The sequence below is a fragment of the Synchiropus splendidus genome, chromosome 6 (genome assembly GCF_027744825.2).
Source record: "Synchiropus splendidus isolate RoL2022-P1 chromosome 6, RoL_Sspl_1.0, whole genome shotgun sequence".
NCBI classification, from domain to species: domain Eukaryota; kingdom Metazoa; phylum Chordata; class Actinopteri; order Syngnathiformes; family Callionymidae; genus Synchiropus; species Synchiropus splendidus.
Window position 1 is genome coordinate 14,768,760 of NC_071339.1, and position 27,420 is coordinate 14,796,179.

The 27,420-nt window shown below is 46.8% G+C and overlaps 1 protein-coding gene across 1 annotated transcript in view; it reads left to right on the forward strand.

The window, feature by feature from the left end:
• Positions 1-26,089, forward strand: part of rassf5 (Ras association domain family member 5) — a 30,383-nt gene extending 4,294 nt beyond the window's left edge. Inside the window, exons 2-6 of the mRNA XM_053867546.1 lie at positions 13,215-13,336; positions 22,209-22,322; positions 22,398-22,710; positions 22,789-22,904; positions 23,829-26,089. Of these exons, the coding sequence (XP_053723521.1) occupies positions 13,215-13,336; positions 22,209-22,322; positions 22,398-22,710; positions 22,789-22,904; positions 23,829-23,972 (809 nt within the window). The 3' untranslated portion in view covers positions 23,973-26,089. The remainder of the gene's footprint in view (positions 1-13,214; positions 13,337-22,208; positions 22,323-22,397; positions 22,711-22,788; positions 22,905-23,828) is intronic.
• The last annotated feature ends 1,331 nt before the right edge of the window (positions 26,090-27,420 follow it).

Sequence of the window (27,420 nt, forward strand, 5' to 3'; positions counted from 1 at the left end):
CTGTCCCAGCTCCAGCCCACAACAGGACATCAAACCCTGGAGTGTGCGCTCCAGCCTCGGAGGTGTGGAGAGCGAGCACCTCCCCTGTGACACTCTACCACGGTCCAGTGCGGAGACAGGAAAGGTTTTACACCTCAATATGAAGAAAAAACAGTCCGTAAATGTTGCTAACAGGACACGTCTGCATACAGAAGCTGCGTTATACACAATAACAGAGCGCGTCGTGGGTCAGCTGATCGGTCCGCACACGTTTCTTTTCCGGCTTTTTTTCGGGGGCGTTCGAGGTCAAGATTTTCATTCAAAATCTGAAGCAAAAAAAATTCGAAATTTTTGTTCGAACTCCGATTTGTTCGAATTCCGGGACGTTCAAAAACCGAAATTTCACTGTACACAAAAGCGGTGCGCATTAAAGTGTCACATCCAAGACCACAACATAGTGATTGTGGGGAGATGAAGAGGTGAGTGCAGGCAGGGTGGAGTGGGGTGATCTATGACATCTCAGGGTGACACTCGTGTATCCATTTTTCAGCTTTTCCTTTTTAAAAAATGAATATTGTTAGTTTGGATGGAGCTCAGGTCATTTCAATACACGTGTCGAAGCAAAAAAACAGTACCAAGTTAGTTTTCTTTTTTAGACAGTCCTCATTGCTGATTACTGTATATGAAAGTGAATTTCACTGAAATCTGACTGGAGTCGGTTCTTTGTTTCAAAGAAGCCCAGCACGCAGTCATGGTTTATAAACGTCTGTGATGTCCAGAAAGGGGAAGTTGATGTGAGTCGATTGGTGCTGACACCGTGGGCCTCTATGCGCGCCATGAACGCAGGCCAGACTTCGGTGAGTCCACAAGTCGGGAACTACACATCGGTGCGGTTATGTTATGAGGGAAAACTCCAATTGTCTCTCAGCAGTTGAGTCAATTTAACAACTTGAGTGCTTCATTTCTCCAAAACTAGAGACTGAAAAAAGTCTGCAGCTGATTTGAAATTTGTTTCCATGATTTGAGTAAAATACATTCCATTGTGTCCCGTGGCTCTGTTTGGCTGAGTGGCGCTGGCTGTGATGTTGCCGGGAGATTTTTCTGTTCTTCACGGTTAACTTGCAACTCTGTAGACACTTATAACAAAGTTACATAAAGTGTGTTGGCCCATCTGAGGTTCAGTTGTTGTCATGCTTGGATAACTGGATCATCACAACTTTCCTGAAGTAGTCTGCCTCTCCTCAACTGATGTAAGAAAGGATTCCTACGTGTTGGTTATGTAACAGCGTGGAACTGTTCAGAAGCCCTCGGGTCTTTGTGGAGAACGGTCCGCTTTGTGGAGGTGAGGTCGAGGAGCAACCGATGACAGAAGACAGTGGTCAGCACCCGTGAGGTCACCCACCGAGTGAGGTCATCGACTCTCTCTCAGCAACCACAGTTGCTCTCTGAGTATATGGATGTCTGTGAGCATTCCTAAACTCTCTCCAGGGGACACCTTCCCCCTTCTCCTCCTCCTCCTCCTCCTCCTCTGGCCCAGTCCAGGCAGCAGCATATTCAGAGTCTCCTTGTCTGTTTTGCGTTGGCAGGACAAAAACATGGAGTGAAATGGCTCAGAACCGCTCGGTTCCAAAACACCGCACCGATCGCCACGGCACATCAGGGAGTTTATACTGCCGTCATCTTTGAGCTCATAGTTCCAGGTTTCATCCAGTGAAGAGGTTGGAAAGTTAATAAAACAAATTGCACGATTATACTGACGACCAGGGTGGTTAAGGCAGACCGGCATCGGCACCATTGTGAGCAGCCGTCCAAGTGTAATTTGGCACAGCAGGCTGAAAATAAGGACATCAAAAAGTGCGTAAAGAATGTCCTGTTTGATCACACATGACTTACCTTTACAATTTATTTTAATGTTGAACGCAGATATTTGGAGATTTGCAATAAGTAAATATCTTGGGAAGACTTCTGCCCCAGAAGACAAGAAGGATGAAGCACTTAAGTGTCTACACCATGTCCTCGGGCATCCAGGGCGCTGTGGTCTACATGGCTGAAGAGCCATCAAAATCATTGGGGAAGAAAAGGCTTCATGGTGGTTCTGGTTGAAGAGGGGTCGGCGCCCCTCTCACAGGCCAGGCAGAGCACACCCGATGACCCACGGACGTCTCTGGCTTTTTCCATAGAGTAAAAGTCAGATTTTCACCCGTGCAGAACGTCATGTCATGGTAGAGATGAACCACTTCGCCCCATAATTGTAGGGCTCCCCCCTCAAAACCTCACTGCACATTCTTGTCTCAGCAGATATCATGCTGCTTATTCTGAGGCCTGAAATACGACGAAAAAAGAGCTCAACCCAATGACTTCCTTTGTGTTTAATCCCCAATTTACTGTTGAGCTGTATCCTAGTGGTTGTTTAGCAAGGAGCTGCATGCCAGGCTGCGTTTTCCACACTCACGTTGAACATGTTCAGTGCTGCCATGGTTATCATGGGGGGCAAGTTCCAGAACCCTCCTCGGGGGTCGCTGCATGCACTTGTGTTCACAATGTTTAATGCACTGCTAGCGAATAGTGGAAGGACTTGTGACACTCAGTGGACAGAGCTGCCCGAGCACCACATTCGTCCTCGGTCCTTGCGTGTGTGTGTTGTGCGAGTGAGTTCTAGAATGCTTCCGTGTTCATTTGAACGCACCCATTAATGCAAGTGAGTGGCTTGGTTGAGGTCACCATCTGAGCACATCTGAGGGTCTTGTTCTGGAAGCTTCAGAAACCTTGTCTTTACCAGGCTGTCACCATTGGGTTTGAAACCAGTCTTACACTCAACACAGCCAAGTCAAACAACTTGTGGATGAACAGGGAGGGAAAGGAACGACGAACTGATGCCACCTCACTGACCCAGTCACTCACCAAAATAATGAACTGTGTTTGTCCGTCTGATCCGTGAAATACAAGAATAAGAACCTTTAAGAATCCTACAACAAGGACAAGCTGGCAGTAAAACTGTTGGGGACTTACCGAGTCAGACATCACTGTGCGTCAATATGATGTGGGATTACTCTATAGATACTACTGTACTTGGGTACCACACTTTCCTTCTAATCCAAGGAGCAGTGATTGTTCTGGTGGATTTCGGTTTTAATCTGCACCTTGCTCGGCCAAGTATCTTTGCTCTGCTGCAGAGCGGAGTAGGTGTTGAGGTGGGCTATATTTAGTTTGCCCTTGCTGGCTAGCGACTGCGGATGAAGGTGGCTAGGGTTGAAACGAAGAGGCATTGTTAGGAGAGACGTACTGCCATGTTTTCAAGAATCACAGGTTATGCAACAGACCCGTGTTGGTCATGGTTACGCAGTCGTACTTGGGGGAGAAATGGTCCTCATTGGCTACTGTTATTTTAGAAGTAGGGCATGAGATGATCTACCAGTAGCTTTCAGCAGAGACTCAACCCACACACACAGCATATCATACAGCAATAAAAATATTGCTCAGTGAGAGATGACTGCTTCACTTCCCCTTACACGGAAGTGGGCTTTAAATGTCGTTGGCGGACGACGAGGGCAGATGATATCATGAAGTCGTTGAGGTAACAGTGTGCACATATGAACTTCTTCTCCACTGAGGGAGGTTTGTGAATGGGGAGGTGGAGATTGTGGGTGTCTGTCTCTTTAAGCCTGGTTTTACTGCAGAGTGTGGGTGCTGCAGTGGAGAGGGGGAGAGAGAGCGCGTGATGACAGAGAACGATAGAAGATCGGGACAAAACTCATGTCAGCATCCAGAGGTGAAAAGCCCAGTTGAGTAGGTTGTCGAGGCTCACGGGCGAAGGTGTGGCCGAGCAAGTGGAGGGGGGTCTGTTCACTCGGAGCGTGGCACCAGTGGCAGAGTGGCTGCGCTGGGATGGCAAGGGGGGACACTGGGGCGGCTGGCGATGGAGCAGTCCACAGAGGGAGAAGGGAAGTTGGACTTTCGGGAGGAGGACCAGCGAGGGCAACCTGCACAGGACGGTGCGCCCTGGATGGTGCCATGATGCGACAGTGGCACAGATAGCACCTGTTGTCCCAGGAGAGGAGGGGGCGCGAGGGGAGATGGGCACGAAAGAAGCTCTGGGGGTCAGCGGAACATTTTTGGGACGCGTCTCTTACCACCTAGAGGGAGATCCCGACGGGGACGCGGGCAGTGCCTGCTTTGGACATGTGTCCCGACGGCTGGGTCGGCTGCTGAAGAGGTTGCCGAAGTCTCGGTCCTGGAGCGACAGCCTAAGAATCCTGCGCCGCTCGTCCTCAAACGGATCTCTGCTCCCAACATCAGGTACGGGGAGGCCTTGTGGGAATGCATGAGTGGACAGGCTGTTCCAGGGTCAGGTTGAGCCGGTTTGCCTCTGAATGAGGGCCAAAATATTTAGCTATTGTGTCCTCCTATCTCTAAACTGCACCGCTGTCAACTCTGTTTGTCGTTTGTTTGGTCGCCCCTCCCCTTCTGCCTATCACCAGATCTGTCTGGCTGTTTTTGTGTCACATCAGGTTGTGTGCAAGCGGTGCTGTGTGTGGGGTCGGAGTGTTTGTGTGAAGTCAAACATCAAATGAGAAAAGAGAAACAGATCAAAACCAGACCTGCTGGTCACTGACCCGTCGGGCCGGCCCGTAAGAGACACTGATTGATCTGTGTGTCCCAATACGAGGCTGACTAATGCATCTCTCAGGTAAGGATTTAAATAGACGGGCTATTCTTAGAAGACAGTGAGTGGAGAGACGCTGGAAAGTCTGGCCTCAGTCGCAGACGTATTGATCAGCACAGCAAAGACTCATTAGGAGTAGGTGTGTGCTTGTTGATGTCTGGAGGTGTATTGGCACTGAAGAACCTGTTCCAGAGGAGTCTGCTGACATCATCACAGATGAAATCCTTTTTCCTATCCAGTAGTACACTTCTTTTGTTATGCAAGTATTCAGCTTGTCACATTGAATCTCCTGCTGCTCGTGGTGCTGAAGCCATGTTCCCCGACGTTTCCCTTAGGGTGATGAAAGGGTCTAAAAGGACGGTGAAACTTCTCCACCTCACCTGGTTAGACGCTACTGACCCACTTTTCTTCTCCATGACCTTTCTCTTCGCTCTCATGACTCTCTCTCTCTATATATCTCTATATGGCCCTCAGTCCTTTCCTTTTTTTGCATAATTCCACTCAAAGAAAATGATATATTCATGTTTTATACCCTGATGACATGCATGGTTGCCAAGGTTACTATATTGTGTGCACTACATACATTTCATATCAGGGCGTTTTCCATTTTGTCGATATTCCAATTTCCCTCTGGTGCGAAACGTCAACCTCGGGGATCTGATCTCTGATTGGTCAACACACCATGACCGGCTGCTCGTAGTTCACAGAAGTGAACTACTGCAACTGTCCTGTTTGCAGGCGCTCATCGCAGTCGATCGCCGCTCTATATTGGCTTTATATGTAAATCAGTGGGCTGGCGGTGTGAGCCTACTGTAAAACATGTTTTAAGAGGAATTCCTTGAGAAGATGATGCAGTTTGCATGACTGTGTTTCACAGTTCTGATATTTCAAACATGTAGAAGTGACTCATGAACCTGAACTGAATCTCAGGTAAGTGTTCTTGTACCCTAAAATCACAGGTAGTCAGAGGTATGACCTTTGACCTCTTTGAATAGGCTGCTGCCCCCTTGACCCAGCTGTGGATTGACAGGTTCATAAACTCAACTTCTCATGTCTTGCTTTCGAGTTCCATGTTTCAATGTAGTACTAGGTTCATGTTAATTCCTCCTAGATTCTTATGACTTACCTTATTAAAAAGGTGAAAAGGTTTTACAAAAAGACAACAGCGCACCATCAAGTAAGAGGAAATAACTGTTGCTGCTCTTCTGTTTTCCATGTTTGAATTACAGACTCTGTAATAAATAAGTCATGAAGCTTGTAAATCACCTTAAAGGATTATGAAACAAAAGTACATGTAGAGTGCTAAGTAGTAAATTAATATTTTTAGTAATGTTTTGAGAGAAGTTGTGTGTGCTGAGCGCAATTTAGTGCAGAGGCAAAAACATTGCACAATTCAAGTTTTGATCGATGTTATTTGAATAATACAACAAGAGGTGAGAGACAGAGTCTGAGCGTTTCCCCCACTGGTGTTAGAGACCTCCGTAAAATGTCTTTAAACACAGGGAAGACGTTGGTGACACAATGCAGTAGCTATACTTGTCATTAAAATGTTGCTGCCCTGGTTCTCAAGTGTCTGTCCGCCCCTGCACTGTTGGCCCTGGTAAAGCTGCATCACCCTCATCCTGAGATGACTCCATGAAATGGATGAGTAAAGATCTGACTCTGGAGTGTGGAAACAGCGTGACATCCTGCCTGGGCTTGAGGCTCGGAGAGGAAAAACCAATTAAGTTCCCCTTCTGTTTGTTTAGTTAAGTCTGACGGAGGATCTGAGGCCTGACAGATGGAGGAGGACGGATGGTGGAGATGCAGATATGGACCTGCTGCATCCACATGCTCACGCAAACCTAAGAGATCCAGAGATCGGTTGTTCAGAAAGCTGGATGGAGGTAGCTGCTCCGTAGGTGGTGGTACCTGGTTTAAATACTGGGATCAGACTGGCTAAGGTCCCTACAAAGACCCTTAAAGCAGCTCTTAATCCCCTGCTAAGCCCCTCGGTGATCCTAGTGGGTTCATTAGCCGCAGTGTTGATATCTTCACCCCCAAATTATAGCTCCCATACCTACCTTGCCCCAGCCCTTCCTGCTCTGATAAGAGGGACGCTGCCGAGCTGTCTCCCGGCGTGTCTCTATCTGGTGTCCTCCATGACCTGAGGAAGGCTGCTAATCTACTTCTGCCCACCCATCTCTGTCCCACACAAAAAAAAAACAACAAACCACCCACATCCGCCACTTTCTGTCTCCCTCTGTCTCGTTTTGATGACACTCGAGAGCATCTCCCGCTCCAGATGGTGAAATTAGACTGGCCACCGCTGGAGTCAGCAGACAGGGACATGATGATGGATCAATTCCAGCTCACGCTGAGACCTGCTCCTCGAACTTGCTGAAATCCAAGCTGTTCCCTCGCTGTCGTCCCTGATGGTGGTTTGGTATCGACCTGAGTGCAGCACTGGACGTCCAGAAAACCACCATTTATTGATCCCCCCTGCTGTTAATCTAGGCTCCTCCACCTCACCCCCCGGACCGCCCTTCCCTCCCTCCTGTGTCTGCTGGCCGGGTCACTTTAGAAGCAGTCGGACTGGAATGGAACATTTAGGCTTTTCACACTGTTCTACTGAACTGTGGCGACGCACAACACTTCCTGTTGAGACAACACTCACACGTAATAAACAGAGGCTAATGCATGTTTATGGGAACACTTCGTCACATGTCACTCGCCATCTCTGCTTAATTATGGAGGTAATGACAGAACTTGGCTCATTTACCTCACAATCTTTAGAATAACATTCAAAACATCCTTAGAATAACATCCAATAATATGGGGATATTAACCCTTAGATTAGGGAGTCAAGCTCATGCAGACAGGGACCTGAAAGAATTGTGTTTGTGAATGAGTCAGTAACTGTCAAACACTCCTTCACAAGCAGCTGACTCATTACATGAGAGACACTCTGGTTGCCTCCCATCTTTTGTCAGAATCACTCAAGTATCCAGATGATTGTTGGAATCTGAAGTATCTGGCTCATGGAGCTCTGCTTGTTGTGGGCCACAAAATCACCTTGGATTTGTGTTTTTAAATTTGGAGCTAAAAGTTCCCTTAATGGAAATAAAAAGTTTATGCTTACGCTTATAATTTTAATACTTTTCTTTGCTCTGTCAGGCCATTTTTAATGAGGGCTGGCTTTTGGCCGCAGGACATAAAATGAGAATTAAAATGAATGAATGACTGAGTGAGTGAGGAACCTCTTGAACATCACTACTTCAGTAACATCAGTAATGTGAGGGTTACTGAAAAACTGGAGACAACAGTTTGAAATGTGTTCTGAGATGGTTTCGTCTTACTGACCCATGATAACATCTTTCTGCTCATTTGTGTGAATTCAAGTCCAATGTGTCAAATATTTGAATCAGCATTTGGATGGCGACTCTTTGTATGTCAGGTTGGTGGATTTTTATATTTTGGAGTTTAGAACCCCTGGAGGTGTGGTACGTTTTTGTGTCATTCTCAGTAGGATATTTAGTTTCTGTTTCACTGTCTTGACTGATTTTTGGTCCACACTAGACTGTACTGCTGGAAAAGTTGGGGAAAGTCCACTAGCACAAGCAAAAAAAACAAATTTGTGTGACAGCTGGCTGTCAGTTTCATTTTTGCACTGTGGTCAAAGCACTTCCCTGAAGCTGCTGCTGGTGCTTTTCTCACTGATGCAAGGCTGAGGTCCTCCCTCCTTCATGTGGAGCTTCCGCCCAGAAAAGTTTAATGGCAGCAGTGTGGATTCCCTTTGTGTGACTTGTTGTTTGAAGTGTTTCATATCTTAATTTTGTCCTGGCCTAGGATTTTTTTACAATGCCTCTCTAAGTAATGCACATTTTCTGATCATATTGAAACACTAGCTGAGTTTGGGGAAGACAGTAAATATTGTATTTTACGTGGAGACGTAGAACCACAGAGTCATCTGCTGACCGTCTCATTTTCACCTGTGAGAACTTGCCAACTCAGCTAAAATACGTCCACATCAGCCGGTCGAGAGAGGAGTGACTCATCCTACTAATTCCCATGGGAATGAATCATGACCCGCTGACAGCTCACATCATCATAGCAGAGATCCCTCCTCTGGGCGTCTTTCATCCTGACACTCCCACTTGTTCAGACAGTTTAGTGAAGTCAGTACTTCAGGGCTTTGGTTATCTGTCATAATCTTGGTGTATCTACTATGAGCAGCGACCTGGATCTGGAGTCAGTTGAACAATGTGTTTGACAGGTGTTTGGATGTTTGGAAATGACCTTGGTGGGCGGGGTCTCCGGCGCTATCCGCGTAGTGGAAGAGGCGTTCAGAGTGCTGGGACTGATTCAGAGAGATTAATCAGATGACCATGAGGCGGGCAGGAAAGGAGTTCCATTCTTAATTTCCCCTTTGTGTTTCCTCTCCATGACGCTCAAGCTTTGACCTCTGATGAGCTGAATCTGAAGCCAAGAGAGCTTCCCTACCATCTTCCCTCTTCATTCCCTCCACTTTTGTTTGTCATGCTTTAGACAGAAAATGTCGCCCAAGTTGTAAGAATCATCTCAGAAAAACGTAGCACTGCTCCATATTTTAATACACTGTGGTCTGTGAGCAGCACGTTGTCATGGTAACTATCAGACTGAGATAAATGGGAGCATCAAGCAGCAGCAGAGGAGGAGCTGGAGTTTGTCACCAATCTTAACCAGAAGTTCACAAACAGAATGAGGCAGGATGAGACGTTATTGGACGTGAACACACCATGCCTGAAATGCATACATGACTGATCTGAGAAACGTCTGAGAGTTTTGTTCATCTTGTAACCTTACTTTTCCTCCTCATACTTGTAGTTTCTGCGGGATTAAAGATTCATGTACATTCTTTACAGTGACATAAAAACATCATTTGACTCTTCAGTTCCACAAGCCGTCAAAGACACGTACAATGTCATGCTGTTCAGTCCTAATATTTAATAATAACTAAGGGGCCATGTTATGTACTGTGACAGTTGAGAGGGGCCGTCAAACCCAAATTGAAAATTAAAAAAAAAAAATTAATTGATGACATTGTATGTGACTATGAAATTATGCATTAGAAATGCCTTCAGAATGTTGCTTTGTTGTGTTTTATTTAATTTAAACCACATTCCATTTAAAGATGTGTCTCATATTTTTCAAAATTGACTTTCAATTCTGATGTGTTATAAGGGACAAGAAATACTCCTAAAAAGGAGGAAAAGGAAATCTAAAATTAAAACAACTATTTTATAAAAAAAAAAGTAAAATAAAAAAAGTCAAACGAGAAAGCAATGTTTCAGTTTCATTATAATGTACCCACAAAATGTACTGTACAAAACTACCCACAACAACGCGCTCATTCAGGAAGTGGTCTCCTGAAGCCGAGCAGACCCTGAAGGACTGCTTCGAAATCACGGACTGGGAAACACTTCAGGAGCCTAACAGCAAGAACATGGAGGAGATGGTTGACTGCACAACGGACTACATTAACTTCTGTATGGACACTGTGGTTCCAGTCAGAACTGTACGATGCTTCGCTAACAACAAGCCCTGGATAACAAGTGACATCAAGGGCCTTCTGAACCTGAAGAAGAGAGCCTTTAAAGAGGGCAACACCCAGGAGCTCAAGCGGATACAGAGAGAACTAAGAGCCCAGCTCAGGGAGGCGAAGGAGCAATACAGAAAGAAAATAGAACAAAAGATGCAGGCCAACAACATGAGGGAAGTGTGGGAAGGGATGAAGACCATCACTGGCTGCAACTCCAAGAGAGGTGCCCCCACTGAGGGGGGTGTAGGAAGGGCAAACCAGCTTAACCAATTCTTCAATAGGTTTGACCAGCCCAAACCGTTCACACCTCTGAACACAGCAGCCCCCACTCTCCCTCAAGTCGTCATCAACAGAGAAGAGGACACCTCCCCTCCCCCCATAACGACATTCACAGCAGCTCAGGTCTGTGGAGAGCTGAAGAGGCTGCGCCCCAACAAAGCTGCAGGTCCTGATGGAGTATCCCCGAGACTGCTGAAGGCCTGCGCGAGGGAGCTGGGACACCCCCTTCAACGCATATTCAACCTGAGTTTGGGAGAAGGGAGGGTCCCCCAGCTGTGGAAGACATCCTGCATCATCCCAGTCCCAAAGAAACCACACCCTGGTGAACTGAACGACTTCAGGCCAGTCGCCCTGACGTCACACGTGATGAAGACCATGGAACGGCTGCTGCTCCACCACCTGAGGCCACAGATCCACCACGCCCTGGACCCACTGCAGTTTGCATACAGAGAGAAGACGGGAGTGGAGGATGCCATCATCTTTCTGCTCCACCGGTCCCTATCTCACCTGGACAGAGGTAGTGGTGCTGTGAGGATTACATTTTTGGACTTCTCCAGCGCCTTCAACACAATCCAGCCACTGCTGCTCAGGGACAAACTGACAGAGATGGGAGTTGAAACACACCTGGTGGCATGGATCACTAATTACCTGACCAACAGACCTCAGTTTGTGAGGCTGGGGGACAGCAGGTCTGACACTGTGGCCAGCAGCACAGGAGCACCGCAGGGAACTGTACTCTCTCCGGTCCTGTTCACCCTGTACACCTCCGACTTCCAGTCCAACACGGAGCTCTGCCATGTGCAGAAGTTCGCAGACGACACGGCCATCGTGGGGTGCATCAGGAGTGGACAAGAGGATGAGTACAGGAAACTGATCCAGGACTTTGTCACATGGTGCGACTCCAACCACCTGCTCCTAAACACCTCCAAGACCAGAGAGATGGTGGTGGACTTTAGGAGACCCAGGCCGCATCCAGAACCAGTCACCATCAAAGGAGATTGTGTGGAGGTGGTCCACACTTACAAATACCTGGGAGTGCAGTTGGATGACAAACTGGACTGGACTGCCAACACTGATGCTCTGTGCAGAAAGGGACAGAGCCGCATGTACTTCCTCAGAAGGCTGGCGTCCTTCAACATCTGCAAGAAGCTGCTACAGATCTTCTACCAGTCTGTGGTAGCGAGCGCCCTCATGTATGCAGTAGTGTGCTGGGGGAGCAGCTTGAAGAAGAAGGATGCTGCACGCCTGGACAAACTGGTGAGGAAGGCAGGCTCTGTTGTTGGCACAGAGCTGGACAGCCTAACATCAGTGGCAGAGAGACGGGCATTGAACAGGTTTCTGTCCATCATTGATAATCCCAGTCATCCTCTGCACAACACCATCTCCAGACAGAGGAGTAGTTTCAGCGACAGACTGCTGTCATTGTCCTGCTCCACAGACAGACTGAGGAGATCGTTCCTCCCTCACGCCATTCGGCTCTTCAACATCTCTCGGGAAGGACGATAAAATGGACAAATACACTCTAGACTCACTACACACTCACACCAAAGACACACGTGCACTTTAGTTCGTGACACACACACACATTCACATGCTGAACTGTTGTTATTTATTTTAATTTTATTTTAATTTCCTATCTCATTTTTTTTTTTTTTTTTTTTTTTTTTTTTTTTTTTTTTTTACTTGCTCTTATGTTTCCACCTGTCATGCTGCTGGAAATGGAATTTCTCTTCAGAGATCAATAAAGTATCTATCTATCTATCTAATGAACAAAAAACATTGCATAAGACTAAAATGTCAGAAACATTCCGACATGATCATTTTTATAGTTTTACTCCGTTTCCAGAAGGGCCACGTAAATACAGTCAAAGGGACGCATTTGTCCCCCGGCCCGCGCTTTGCCCAGGTCTGCTCTACAGGGTGGTTTTTCACAATAACAGAACTGGCCTCTGATCCTCTCTCTTAACCATACTTTAGTGGTCTGGCATAAAATGAAAAATTAGCTATATATTCCAACAATATAGAGACAAGTCTGTAGTATAGCTGTGCATAATGCGTGTAAGGAAAATGTGTTTTGAGTCAGCAAAACGTAAAATGAGATGTGAGCTACAGATTACTGCGTTTATGTAGTTCCTCTTTCTAGACTTGCTTCCTCACATTTCTTTCTATCTCTCTATGTATATCTCTATATATATATGTTTTTCCCACTTCAATTTCAACATATTTTGTACTTTGTATTGAGTAGTGGCTGAATGATGGCCCTCCTCTGACTCTGTGTGACCCTGCCTCTCCGAGACTAGGTGCACCGTGTGTTGTGTCAGCGTGGTGGTTTAGATCCATCCGTGTGCTTCCAGTGGCTGATGTACATTTATTTTTTATTCTAATTCTTTCTCGATAATTTCGGGATGACACTGCCAGAACTGTCCACCACGAGCGTCTTATAAAGCATTGGGGCGCAGTGAGCCTCTAAAAGCCAGTCTACATGCCAGTCTCCTCAGAGGTCAGCTATTCTGAAGCTTCATTGGAGATGGTTTCATGCGCTGTCTCTCTCTCTCCAGTGTTTTGATTCGAGGATCAGGTCGTTTTCCTTATGTTTAACGTGTGTATTACATTGTCATTGAAATACGAGGTTTTAAAGGTGCAGTTCTAACGGTTGCCACTAGATGGAGCTATGCCATAATAAAAGTACGCTCCATACAGTTTGAATTGACTGTCATGTTTTGTGTCGACCAGACTGCAGCTACACGTGTCACCTCGAGTGTGAGAGTCACATCCAGCTGGACTGCAACCAGAGGCACAGAAAGCCGGAGGAGACTCCGTCCCCCAGAAGACCCTTCTCTTCAGCCCGATGCACAGTGAGTCCCAGACATTTTCTGTGCTTCTGTGTCACCATGTATCGTCTTCAGAGCTGCACACACACGTTCACGTTTTGAGTTGTGGGTTAGCAGACACAGCAGTGTGTCAACCTTGGGTTCATGGAAGAAAGAGCTGAGTTAGTAGGGCTGCCTGACAGGGTACACATTCACCCTACAAACCCAGATTAGAAATGTCATGACCGACACCTCCCTGTCGTCTGCAGTGATTATGGTGATAAAAAATCCTGGAGTCCTGAAGAGTACCAAGGAGTTCTCCAGTCAGAGGCATCATCTCACCAGCATGTCCATTTGTCAGACCTTCTAAGTAGGGAGTTTGTGTCACCGTGTCCCTCAAGGGAAACTTGTCTAATCGGTGGGTAGCTTGTAGAGCTTAGTCTCCTGGCTCAGCTCTTTCTCCTCAACACTGAAGGAGCTGCACTGATCTGTCCATCTCCATTTAAGATCAGAAAATTCTCCTCAGAACCTCCTCACCTGATCGTTCATAAACAAGTGCTTGAAGATGACCTGGACGTCTGAGGCGCCCTGTTCTCCTGCTGTGTCACACGTGAATTCATTATTCAATCAGAACCACATTCTCCTTCGCAGACATGGACCATTAATTCACAGTACTCATTGCTCCGCTCTAATGTGTACCAGGGTGCTTTATTGGGGGCACGCACACCGGGTCTCTCGGAGTGTTGAGGACAGTCTCAGTCACTAGGGTGGTGTGAATTCAAAAGCCCACTCATCCTCCAAATATTGAGTGTTATAATAGTAGTAGTAGTAGTAGTAGTAGTAGTAGTAGAAAAGTGTGCCACTCGTCTTCATTGTCTCAGTCATGTGTGCCGCACTGAGTCCACATGCTGCTCTTGGCATCAGTCGCCCACGCTGAGCTGTCCGTCACACACACACACACACACACACGAGCTGAGATGAATATGAACAGCGCAGCTCTGGCAGCGACTCAACACCCAGCGGGATGATAACACAAATTTAGAAGCTTGGTGAGGTGCCAGGTGCAGTCATCACTCTGAGACTGTGCTGCAGGCCGAGAGCAGCGCTGATGCAGTGGCCACTCTCTCTGGAGTGGAAGACGCTTCATCACGCGAGATCACTGTCACTTCTTTTACCGGGTCGTTGGACTATTCACATCAGAGTTTAACTGCTGAGCCGCTTCATTGGAATTTGATGATCATGGGTTGAGTTGAGTTTAAATCCAAGCGCATGAGCTGTTTTTACCCATAATGTGTCCTCACGCGCGGTGATGCAGATCTGAGTGAGTGCAGGTCAGTCGGCCTTCACTCTCCGGCCCTAGTAGTAGTGTCTGCATCAGCAGAAAACAAAAGAACCGCCTTCTTCGATTCATGCCGCAGTCACACTCACGGATCCCTGCGCTAACCTGGTCCTATTGATTCGACACCAGCAGGAGCGTGGCTGTGTGTGCGTGTGTGCATGAGTGATCTCTCCCCTGAGTGATTACACAGACCCAGGCATCACTCTGGAGCTGACACAAACAGAAACACCCGGGGAAAGTGGCCATCTTGTAGCCCCAACGTTGGATCATATCCAAACATGGCTCCAGATCACCACCGTTTGTTTATATGTCATTGAGAAAAACAATCTATTTCCTCTTTCATGTACACAGCTCTGGAGGTAGCTAGTCTTGTGTCCAGGTGAGGAATCAGTAAAAATCAATGCTTATGCTTTTTTTAAAATCTGTATTATGGTGTGTGGAATGGTGCTTTGAAGTCTTGTGACTTGTGTGACATACTGATCACTGATGCTGTTTCCTCACTATGTCGACTGTGGACAAACAAGATTTCATAACATCATTTATTATCGTTATCATCTGCTACTGATCCCATAATGCACTGCAACGTTTAAACAGTATCAGGGCCAAAGCATCACCGCATGGATGATGAAGTTAGCTGATGAAGTTGGGAGTACTGACAGACAGAAGGAGGAGGGGGACAAGCAAAACATAATACGTGTGTGAGTGAAGACAAGGGAGTGAAAGCAGTTCAAGTGTTCGGGCTCCAACATCAGAGTGATGGACGGCGCTGAAGAGAGTGCAGCAGGGTGGAGTGTGACGCCAGTGGTGGTCACTGCCATGATGGATGTTCAGAGACTCAGGAGTCAGAGATGAAGATACTGAGGCTGCCATTAGAGCAAGAATGAGTCTTTCAAGGGGACATGGAGAAATTAGGACACTGAATGTTCGGACCCTCCACTGACCCTGAACCTTTCTCAGCTGAGACACGAAAGCTCAGTGCAATTTTTCCATATCTACTCCTTAATGTTCTGACCTACAATAAACTGATGAGTGTTAGGGGTGCTGCTGAAAGGTCACACACAAGGTTATGTGGGAGCCGATTGAAGGGTCAATCTGAGGTCATAGGTCACTTTAATTTCCAGGCAAAGCAGCCCCTCATGATCTCTTATCTTCCTCCAGACCTTCATGATGGGATGAAGAAAGAAATGGTGGAATATTAGCTCTGTTGTTTTTCAGGTGCGAAGAGACTTGGAAACACAGTGATAACCTTTTTAACGTATCATGTTTCTGAACACTTGGTCTATTTTCCTCCTAGAAAGAGCACTGTGATTCAAGTTTATTTTAACTCTTTAAGAAGCTGAACCGCCAATACGACACTAGTTTTTGATGTGGCCCATGTTGGGAAGTTAGTTTGCTCCTGTAATTTCCTCTTTTTATTGTTTCTTTTTTCATTGATAAATGCTTTAAAAATGAGTAAATTTTTGCCATTACATTGTTGTTTTTGTGATAAAATCACCCTGTTTAAATAATACATACCATTTCTTTTTGGATCATAAATAACTATGTGATGTCTCAGCATCTTCATTTTTGAACCCCATTTTAGTGAAATTTCTCCCCTTATTTTGTGAATGTTTTCCAGCCTTATGGTGCTTGTTTTCTTTCCTCTATCTCTATACAATGGCGCGCACAATGAAGGTGGCTCCTCAAGACAGGGTTACAAGTCTGTGGGGAAAGACCCTGCGGTGACTCTTAATTAGAAAAACCAGCAGCGTGTCAGCCGATGCAGAGTTCGGTTTGTCCCATCGAGGGGGTGGGAAGTGTGCACAACCTCTGTTGGAGGACGTGCTGTCGTTCCATCTTGTGTTGAGGAGCAGAATCTATCTGGTGATGTCAGCGCGCGCTGTGCTCGCTCTCGTCAACATTTCCTCTGGTTGGTGCTGGCTTCTCTCTTCTGCTTCAGAGAGGGGAAGCGTTTGTTCTCTGCAGTTGCTTGCAGGAAGAGAGAGTGAGGCGGAGGGGGGAGGGAGCTTACCGGCTGATAACACACTCACCACAGATGGTCGAGCGAGCGAGGGAGGAAGAGAGAGGCTGCGAGCGAGGCATCTGTCTCTCTGGAGGTATCACCCAAGCAGAGCTGAGGAGTTGAGCAGCCGCCTGAAGGTCCTCCGCTTGGCTCGGCCTCCGGACCCCAGGGATGCGTGGACCTGGACCCGGATCGTTAAGCTCTTGCTGACTTGTTCCGACAGCTTTTGTTCGATCGCTGTTTTGTGTCTGCACGCCAGTTGCTACAGACGGAGGGAGGCAGGATGTGGTTTTGCTGCTGTGCCTCTGCGAGCGTCGAGCTGCTGCTGTAGCTGCTTCTCTCAGGTGAGCAGGGAGAACCTGAGACCTGGCTGTAAGCTGACCCAGAACCAGGGTGCGTGAGGCGGGTCCATGCGTGGCTGTATGACCTGGAGCATATATTGCTTGACACCGGCATCAGCGCAAACACAAGCGCTTGAAGAGGAAGTGACACGGCTGAGCTTGCTCTCAGATTTCCTGGTCTGCTCTCCGGTGGCACATCAGAACCAGCTCACCTGCTCCACTCGCGCAGGTGGAACGCTCTCTGGACTTTCAGCTCGTGCTCAGGCCGACTCTCCTTGACACCCCAGGACTTTACCAAGTCGCCAGGTTCGACCCTGAGGCACCACCGTCACCTCTCCATGACCGTCAGCACTGTCCCGAGCCCGTCTATGACCAGCAGTAACAGCATGAGCAGTGGGTACTGCAGCCTGGACGACGAGAGCGAGGACTTCACTTTCTTCACCGCCAAGACTTCTTTCTTCCGCAAACCCAAACACGCTGTGAAGGTATGGGAACCAGCACCGGAGGTGATGTGGAGTGGAATGTGCATAATTTCAGTTGGGGTAGATGATAAACAGAACAGAAACAGGGTGACAGAAAAGCAGAAGTGTCAGCAGGAAGTGGTGTTGTTAGTGTGAGCGGTGAGTTTTAGTGTCAAACTTGGATACACAAACTCACTGCTCTCTAGCAGTGATGTCGCCTCTCAAACGCAGACTCATTTTATGGCACCGACGAGTCGGTAAACATCACTCTTTTGCTTGTATGTGGAGCAGTTACTGCACTGAGGCGAACACTTCGGTTCCCATGGCAACAGTCTTAAACCCTGTGCTGACTTTGAAGCAGTACTGTACACCGGGGGTCATTCATAAATGATAGTCCGGGGCCCTGGGTCCTGTCACCTATCTCTCCTTCAGTGGTTTCTTCGCTGGGTCGGTCAAGTGGCTGCACAAAAGCATGTTTTTTCCTGAACAAAAAATGCTGACATTCACAAGGATCCAACACAGTTCTGTGCTCCCTTTTGTCAGGCGATGTGTGTGAATTGTGAGTCGACTTCACCTCAGTTTTAAACTTCATCTACTCCACACTAGTCAGTATAACACACTTGGATGGCCATGGATGGTTCACCTTTTTGACCTACAGATCTAGAGTCATAGATTTCAAGGGTGCTGCAAGAGAAGCTCTACTGTCTTGGTATTAGAGTCTGGTCATGACAGGAAGTCAATGTTGCCGCTCGCTGTGTATTGGCTACACAGCCAGATGTGACTGACACAGTAAAGATGATGGTGAAGCAGTCCTGTCAGCAACTCCACAGCATCACAGCCACCGTCCCAATTTCCCTTGAGTTTGAATATGAAAAGGAGCCATGCAAAAATGTGTGCGACTTCCATTGAATAGAGGGACTGACTATACCAGACCTTGAATTTGTGTCACTGTGTTAAGTCGGCTGGTGACTTGAAAAGGAACACGAGAACAGAATCGGGACTCTTTTCAGCCTGCATTACTTCCAGGGCTGAGCCTCTTGCTGCACTTAAACCTTTTATGTTTGCAGGTTTTACATATTTAAAATTGATTTTACGTGTTGTTGTGCACAGACACACACACAGGTTTGTCGCACTGTCTTTGTGGGGTCCGCTCAGTGATGTAATGCTTTCGCCAGCCTCTCACCCTAAACCATCCAAAGCAAATGGCTAACCTCAACTGGAACTGTTAACCAAACTCAAACCCAATGACCTTGTTGTTTTCAAGTCTTCTTCTGCAAATTGAGCCTTATCCTTGTAGGGACCTTGCGTTTTTCCCCAAATTGGTCCTCACTATAATTGATAAGCTTAAACACACACAGCCCTTTTGCTGGACCCCATAAGGTTAAGCCTCAGTTTGCAGATGAAGACTTCAAAACAACAAGGTCATCAGGTTTGAGTTTGGTTAACAGTCCTACTTAAGGTTATCCATGTGTTTTGGATGGTTAGGTTTAGCTTGAGAGGCTGGGGAAAGCTTTATGGCAATGAGCGGACCACGCAAGGATAGCGCGTGTTTTGTACTTGACATCATGATCTTCAGGAAACTGGAGACCCAAAGATCCATTTCACCTATTTGGGTCGAGCCCGATGCTCACACACCAAAGCACTGAAGTTGCCTGTGATGTTTTTCCCAGAGGATCAACATCCATCCATTTTTTTAAAATAAAAAAAATATAGCAGTTAAAAACACACTACAAATACTATGAGTAAATACTGCAACAAAACCATCAACATGTTTGCTGTACAAATTTAGACTGGCTGTGATTCCCTTTTGTCAAACACATAAATACTCTTAATGCTCTTAAGGATTTAAGCCATTGTGGCTTCACTTAAGGTTTCATGCCTGAATTTTAGTTGCTAACTCTATGCAGCCTTTTGAACTGCTGAACTGTCTCTGAATATTGCTATTGGTATTGGTGTTGTACTCAGTTGTTCCAGTCGTGCACATGAAGTAACATAAATCCACATTAAAATCTCTCCCAGAACAGCATGTATAGTGTGAAGTAGTGGCGATCCCACTTGACATTCAGTGATGCTGGTGCTATTACTTGCTTAGAAGAACACTTAGTCAGGTGACACTGATATTAGCCGTATTCTTCTCTTTAGAAGAATGTCAAATGTTGGTACATCTACCATTTTTCTTCATCTCCCATCAGCCGTTTTTAGCCTCCTCTTGTATCATGTACCACCACGGTCCAACTCTGTCTCTCTTCTCCCCGTGTCCAAACATCTGTCCTCCCTAACTTTGTTTCCTAGCTTCTCCACATGTCCCCCTGATAGACTCATTTATGATCTTGTCCTTTCACCCAATGACAACCTCAGTATCTCCATCTCTGACTCTTCTGACTCTGACTCCGGAGTCTCTAATCATGGATCATGGCAGTGAATCTGTCCTGTAAAGCTCTGGTGTCACAGCCGTGTCTGCCCTGCTGCACCCTCTTCTTCAACTCTGTCCATCACTTGTGTTTGTGTTCTGCTTTTGTCATCCGCTGGTAGCCCTGAGTGACTTTTTCATGGCCTCTATTTGCCTGTTCATGAGAACAAGTGACATGCTCAACACAAAAAGTGACAAGCAACAGGTGACTATAAAGCCAAACATGTCGAAAATTGACATGATATCAAAACAAGAGGCGCACAAACGTCACCACAAACTCAACAAAACCACACTGAAGGGTTTGAAAGCAACTACTTAGCAACAACGCTTTTGTTGCAGACACTCAACCTTCCCTGTCTGATCTCATCAGAGTGAAAGCGTCAGCACCTACTCATGTCACCCTGAGGCGTGTGTGTGTGTGTTGTTATGTAACAATTCCAGATGATGAAAAATCACTGCCATTTTCTCATTCCGGTGTCGCACATCCAGAATCTATAGAGCCAGATTCGGAAACACACTGACGGTGGTTTGTGGCTTGTGTAGTTTGAATGACAGTGAAAGTTTGCAAATACATAAGCGAGTCAGTCTTCAAGTATTTACATCATTCCTTCATTTATTTGGCAGTTCACGTTGTCAGGTTGTGTAGTGTGTTGTTGTTGTACAGAGTTGTCAGTGAGTGGCCTGGACCTGCTCCTTTTTGGGAGTGTCCTGGAGGGAGGAAACGGCACTATTGTCCCCCTCTATTGTGCTCCCAGCACTCTCACTGGCTGTTGACCCCAAGGTCTGGGCGCTGGCCACGGTGCGTTTACAAACGCAGGAATTCCTCGAAGGTCCTCATCCAACATACTGTGCACCTTACTCATCATTAGCCTGCTTTCCTTCGGCCCAAGAGTCGGTGTCAGTTAGTGGAAGTAACACTCTTCATTTTCAGTTTTGCTCGCTGACTCAAAGCAACATGTCGGACCACACTATCTCGTTCTCACTCGCCCACAATTTATCAGTGTGGAAGGTTGCGTACACTATGTCCTGTACCTCACCACCGATTGTCTCACTCCAATGTTGTGTACCAAGTCCGGTAACACTTTGGGGATCTAACATCTAGGTGCCAACGAGGTGGTTAGAATCTAATAGCGTAGCAGCTAATGCTAACTAGGTTGGTGGCGTGAAAGTGCAAAACACATCGCAAACTCTTCAAATGAAATAAAGTCTTGCAACGCACCCAAAAACACACAGAGGCTCTCTACCCCATCCTCTCCGATTCCAACTTGACTGAAGGGCAAATCTGTTGTTTTCCCTCTTTCATTCACCGAACTCCTCGCGACTATTCACTTTGTGTTTTCAACTCTGAGCAGCAAAGAGTGACATCACAATTTAAAAAAAAATGATAATGTCATAATTTGCCACCCACTTTTTTCCGTCTTCAATGATGGGCGGCAAAGTCTCATTGCTATCATGAAGGTTGCGATGTTTTGGTGCTTGTTTCTTTTTGTGTGTCTGAATGAGCTCCACTGTAGAAATTCTGCATTCTGGTGTGTAACTACCATGTTGGTGCATGTGTTGTGTGGAAGCACAGAGAGTGAGGTGACATGAGAAACCTCTGTTTTTCCCTCAGACAGAATCATGTTTCCGTAAGTAGGAAGTCGTTGGCTTTTAGCTCCACTACCTGCAGATGGTCCTTGTCTCTTGAGTTCAAGTGCACAAGCGCCTTCAGCAGCAGCAGCCACTCAGCAGCGAAACGTAGTGTTTTAAGTAAAACCTCCGGGGCTTCGTATTTGTAGCTGACGCTCTGCTTTCATCTCATCTCCAAATGTGAGTGTCTGCGTGAGGTCTCACACACACACACATTGGTACGGGTAAATCCGTCCTGAGGTCTTCCCCTCAGATACCGTCCCTGGCCTGGATTTCTCTGTGTCAGTCTGCTTCCCTCTCGCTCACATATGGCCCAGAAAATGCAAACGAACCAGAGAAGAAGGGGAAAAAAACTCCATTGTGCGACGAGAGGAAGCATCCCACTGAACTAAAAATAACTCGGTCACACTGTGTGTTGCTAAGGCCGGCTCAGCTACCACGCTTTCATCCGTCTTCACCCCGTCCTCACTTCTTCTCACATGCCAACATGACGCAGACTGATGCAGAGTGTTCCCTCACAAGCCCTGCAGTCCAGAGTGAGCAGAGTGTTGCAGACGTCTGACTCCATCATGGTCAGAAGAGCCAACATGGAGGATGATGTTCAGCCTGTGGACAAACTCGCATCATTTCATTTATCTTGCCTCCATAGGTAGCTTGTAGCTCGACTTGGCAAGGGCGCCACCTGCTGGTAGAAGGATGTTGGTCCAATTTTAACTAACTTGATCTTTCTTGCAGAGAAATGAGTCGAAGGAGGAAGAGGAGGGAGGAGCGAGCGATCTGTCGGAGGAGGAAGTGCGGTGCAGGATAGAGCAGTACAATTCCCAAGTGTCTGAAAATGGCATGAACCTGGTGAGTGGGTCAAACGGTCCTGCTAAGTTCAGCGAGTGCTGTTTCTTAAAGGAAGTTTCCTGTGATTGGTCTCAGGCGTCAGACGGCTCGTACACTGGCTTCATTAAGGTCCACCTGAGACTGAGTCGACCGGTGACGGTGCCGGCGGTGGACTCAGGGGACACAGAAGGAGTGGCCAAACAGAATCAGGCTCCTCCGGACGCTGCGGGGGAAGCGGAGGGTGACAGGAGAACGTCCTTCTATCTACCATGTGACTGTGTGAAGCAGCTCCACATCAGCTCCCTGACCACCACCAGAGAGGTCATCCAGGGCCTGCTGAAGAAGTTCATGGTTCTCGACAATCCTCGGAAGTTTGCACTGTACAGACAGACGCACCGAGACGGACAAGGTGAGTGGAGCTGGGCCGGAAGGACGAAGGCCTGGTGAGGAAGACGTGAGGTCACTTTTTTTTGCACTGCGTTTTCAGACCTGTTCCAGAAGCTGCCTCTGTGCGAGCGTCCGCTCCTTCTACGCTTGATCGCCGGTCCGGATCCTGAGCAGCTCAGCTTCGTCCTGAAGGAGAACGAGACGGGCGAGGTGGAGGTGAGGGGCTGGTGGACTAGATAACCTGTAGCTCAGGCAAACAGAGATACACTAACATCAACAGTCTGAGAGTGCACAGCGCCAATGGGCTCCTTTCCTATGGTTAGCTGGTGGAGGCTGGTGTGGCTGGCGGGTGGGGGGTGAGGGGGTGTGTGAATGGAGACCCCCTTGTTGAACTATAACAGGGCAAAATTTGTTCTGTATTCATGATGGGCCCTGAACACACCACGGTGCTGTCAGCTCTGCATCACTGAGGGTAGAACCGTCTCCCTCTGTCTCCTGGCTGATGTCAGTGATCAGGTGGAAGATGCTGTTGTTGTCATAATCTATTGCTATTATTTTTTAGAAGTGACAAATATTCGGTGTCTCTCTACCACTGAACGGTTGGCAGTAAATAAAATGATAAGAAAAACAAAAAAATGGAGTCATCAAAGTGTAAATCTATGTGAATGAAAGTGCTAGATAGCATTTTCTTACCTAGTTATTTCCTGTTTCCTTTCTATATCACTCTACATGTGGTTAAGAACTGTTGAGCACGGAAGAACAATTCTGACTCTATTGCTTCCTCTATTGCGTAATGTCGTTATGACACGATGAAGAGGCTGATCGCCTTCAGAGTGACAGTCCTCACTCACTTTTATATTCCACATATGTTACTTAAAAAGAACTTGCTTTGTATGTATGATGATATATTATAACATGATAAATGTCTCATATTTTTAAGATTAGATTAGATACTGCTGTGACATAATTTTCTCGCTGTGGGATTAATGGACATCTTCTAATAACCTTCACCACATCCAGAAACTTAACTGTTCTTTAGTTTCAGTTTTTAAATTTGCCAACAAGAACTTAAAAGACGAGTCAGCAGAAGTGCTGTAAATAAGGATCAGTTTTCACGACACGTGTGTCTCTCGTCCACAGTGGCACGCCTTCTCTGTCCCCGAGCTCCAAAACTTCCTGGTCATCCTGGAAAAGGAGGAGGCGGAGCGTGTGCGGGCAGTGGAACAGAAATACTCTGCGTACAGACGGAAACTACAGCAGGCTCTGCAGCAGCTTGACCCCTGACCCCGGCGCTGTGACCTCACAACCTCAATGCAGGGAAAACCCCGACTTCAGTTCTCTGCCGTCTATTCCGAGAGTGGAACTTCTCTCGGCCAAACACAGACACACACAAACAACCCCGTTTTCTCAGGATGCATATAAGTCCCCTCCCCACGCACCCGAGAACTTGGGGGGTGGAGGGGGGGTGTCTAGGTTTGACTGCTGTTCCATCACCACGTTTCATATTTACCTTCGACTCTCGCGAGCTCTCTCATGTTGAGGTGGAAAGATTCCCGACATTTTCTTCTTCATCTGCTGCTGCTACTGCAAGTGTTACTTATGCATGAGTGTCTCTGCTCATCCCACCACCCCCCACTCCACCCTGCTCATACGCTTAGAATGGAAGCATGATGACCTTTGTGACCGGACAATCACATTTCTGTTCTCTTCATCGACGCTCTGAATCTCTTGTGAAGGAATTAGAATCAGTTTGAAGGAAGAAGTAGGTCCTCTCACATTCAGCACAACATGACCTGCACCTTCAACAGTGAGTAGCACAACACCTTCAGACAAGTCTGAATGTTTCTCACTGAAGAAGAAAGAGCTATAGGCAATAGACAAAGATCTCCACTCATACCTGCTGTTCTCCTGCTCTCACCTGGCTGCGGGCTTTGAGGAGAGACTGAAAGAACAAGATTACAGTTGACATGTTCCTCTGCCAGGTGTCTGAACGCTCCCCTCAAAATAAGGTGAGGAGCTCAGTCATTCAGGAGAGACTGAGAGTAGAACCACTGTCCTATCCTCCACATCTCTCTCTCAGATGGACTGGGAACACCCCAGATATTCCCCAGATGAAGAGGATCTGATGTGGAAGATGGACAGTTTCAACTTGATTCCCCTCCAAGTCAGTTTTTGCTGCCAAAAGTATCCGACTCTATTGATATGTAATGAAAAAAAAAAAGGTTCAATTTAGATATTTAGTGAAAAATAGTTGATGCTTCACAAAGACGTGTCAAATTCACAGCCATGTGGATGATGGGGAATCTGTTCCAATCAAAGCCAAACCTGGAGCACAGCTTGATGTTTGACCATGAAATTGTGTTCAGGAACTCTGTGACGCTTAGATCACAGATCACACACAAACAATCCTCTTCAGCGCCGTCCTCCGACAACTCGACACAACAACACACCTGACAACAATCCATGCGCTTCAGAATGTGAGAGGATCCTCGAACCAAAGACGTCACTGGAAGGTTTATTGAAGATGATAACTGCTGTGTAAAAATAGTTTGTTTTGCACTTTGTACTTGCTCTCATCCATCAAGCTGACTGTACCAATGCAGCGCTGCAGACTCTGACAATGAGACTATATTTCCATCATCATTCCTCTGGTTCCTGTGTGTGTGTGGTTTGGTTTATCTAATCTTGTGTAGACCGATTTTGGGCAAAACTCCTTATTGTGGGGATATTTGGCTGGGTCCTAACAAGGTTAAGGCTAAATTTGAGGATGAAGTCTTCAAAATATCTTGGTGACTATAATTGGGTTTTGGGTTAGCCATTTGTTTTGGATGCTTTGGTTGAGGCGGAGAAGCTGGGGAAAGCATTATGTCAATGTAAAGCTTCACAATGTCCCACAGATAGAAATACAAACCTGTGTGTTTGAGAGAGAGACAGAGACTGTGTGTGTGTGCATCATGACCAATGATGATAATGTGAAATGTGTTTGCATTCGCCCATTGGTTTGGTTGAGTGCACGTGTGAGGCAATAGTTACAATCGCACATGTGAGGTTGATGACAGACATGCATGTGTCTGGAGCCCCGCCCACCACTATCCCCGAGCCTGCTGGCAGTGCCTTTCTCTCATGTTCTCCCTGGTGTTGCACACAGGTGCCTAAAAGTGCGCTGGCATGTGTGCAGATGCTTTTTTTTCAGGGGGTGATGTTATCTTCTTTCCCCTTTGTTCCCTCTTTTTTGATTGTCCCAACCAAATGTGTGTTATTTATTTTTCGGTCATCCAGATGTTACAGATGCTGAGATTTAATGGTTTAGAGCGACCTATTTTCTTTTATCTGTACAGATGTGTACATACATTCATTGATAGACGGAATAAACATCATGATTAAAAATGTGATTTCCATCATGCCTGTCTGTTTTCTGTGGATGCAACGGTTATCTGACCTCTGCTTACAGGTCGTCTGCCCCTGTCTGAATTTTCAGTCACTGGTGGACACGACCAGGGAGGTTTGAAGGATTGGCTGCGCTCTGAGAGCTGCAGCGTTAGCTGTTCTTCAGAAGGTGGTCTGGTGGAAGTCTGCACGTTCTAGGTTTTTCATGACCATATTTTTTTATGGGAAGTGATGTATGTAAAGCAATATTCTTGCTGTGATGACATCGTAATTGGGAATAGCCTGGTGTTTGGGGTGAGACACTGAGGTGCAGGACTCCTTGAGGAACCCTCATGAGAACAATGATGATTGAATCTGAGAAGATATATTTTAAAAAAAAATGTTTTTAATAATTTCCCATCATCATTATTATCCTCCTCTTGTCACACCATCATCCATCATGACCCTCACTCCAGTCCTCCTTTTCTCCATCATCCGTGGTCCAACTCCATCTCTTCTCTCCATGCATCCTCCCTAACTATGTCTCCAAACTTCTCCACGTGTCCCTCTGATAGTCTCATTCCTGATCTGGTCCATGCCAACTTCAGTATTCTCATCTCTGACCCTCCTGAGTCTCTTAACATACATACTGCTGCTCTGATGTCACAGTGGGCGTCACCCTGCTGCACTCTCTTCTTCACCTCCATCTCTGTCTCCAGCTTCTCCCTCACCTCCTCCTAGCTCACTGTAAATCATCCAGAAAATAACTGAATTTCTCGTGGTATCAAGTAAACCAGAACCTTGCATAGACACGGAAGCACCAGCAGGTGGCGACATCGCTCTTTCAAAGTGAAGCTGCTGGACACACTGACATCAACTCTTTCAGTTGGATTTTAATCTCCTTTGAGTGTAAATTTAAGAGAAGAGCTGTCAGACCATACAGAAGAGAACCCGCCTAAGAACCCCAGCAAGGTTCTCTTGGTGCACCTGGTGCCATCTCTTGCACTGCTTGTAAATTCGCAGCCTGCGATGTGAGCAGATCTTCACACTTACAACTCAGATTCCTCTGAGAGGAAAGTTCCGCGGGAGGCTCAGTTACTGGTCATTGTCACCCCGCTACATCTCCGTCTAAGAATAATCAGCATGAGCGCCGGGGCCTCGGTGCAGGATGGGGTCCAGGGGGTCGTCTGAAAGTGTGTCAGGGCGATTATTTATGGCAGCCAATATAGACTGGCCCCTCTTCTCACCTCTGAGAAAGAGCTAAGTTTAGACCTCTCTCTGACGGGCATGTATCACGCTCTCGGTTTAGCCTGTCCCCCATCTGGGGTCAGCCTGAGCCCCTCCGCTCCCCACTATAGCCATCTGT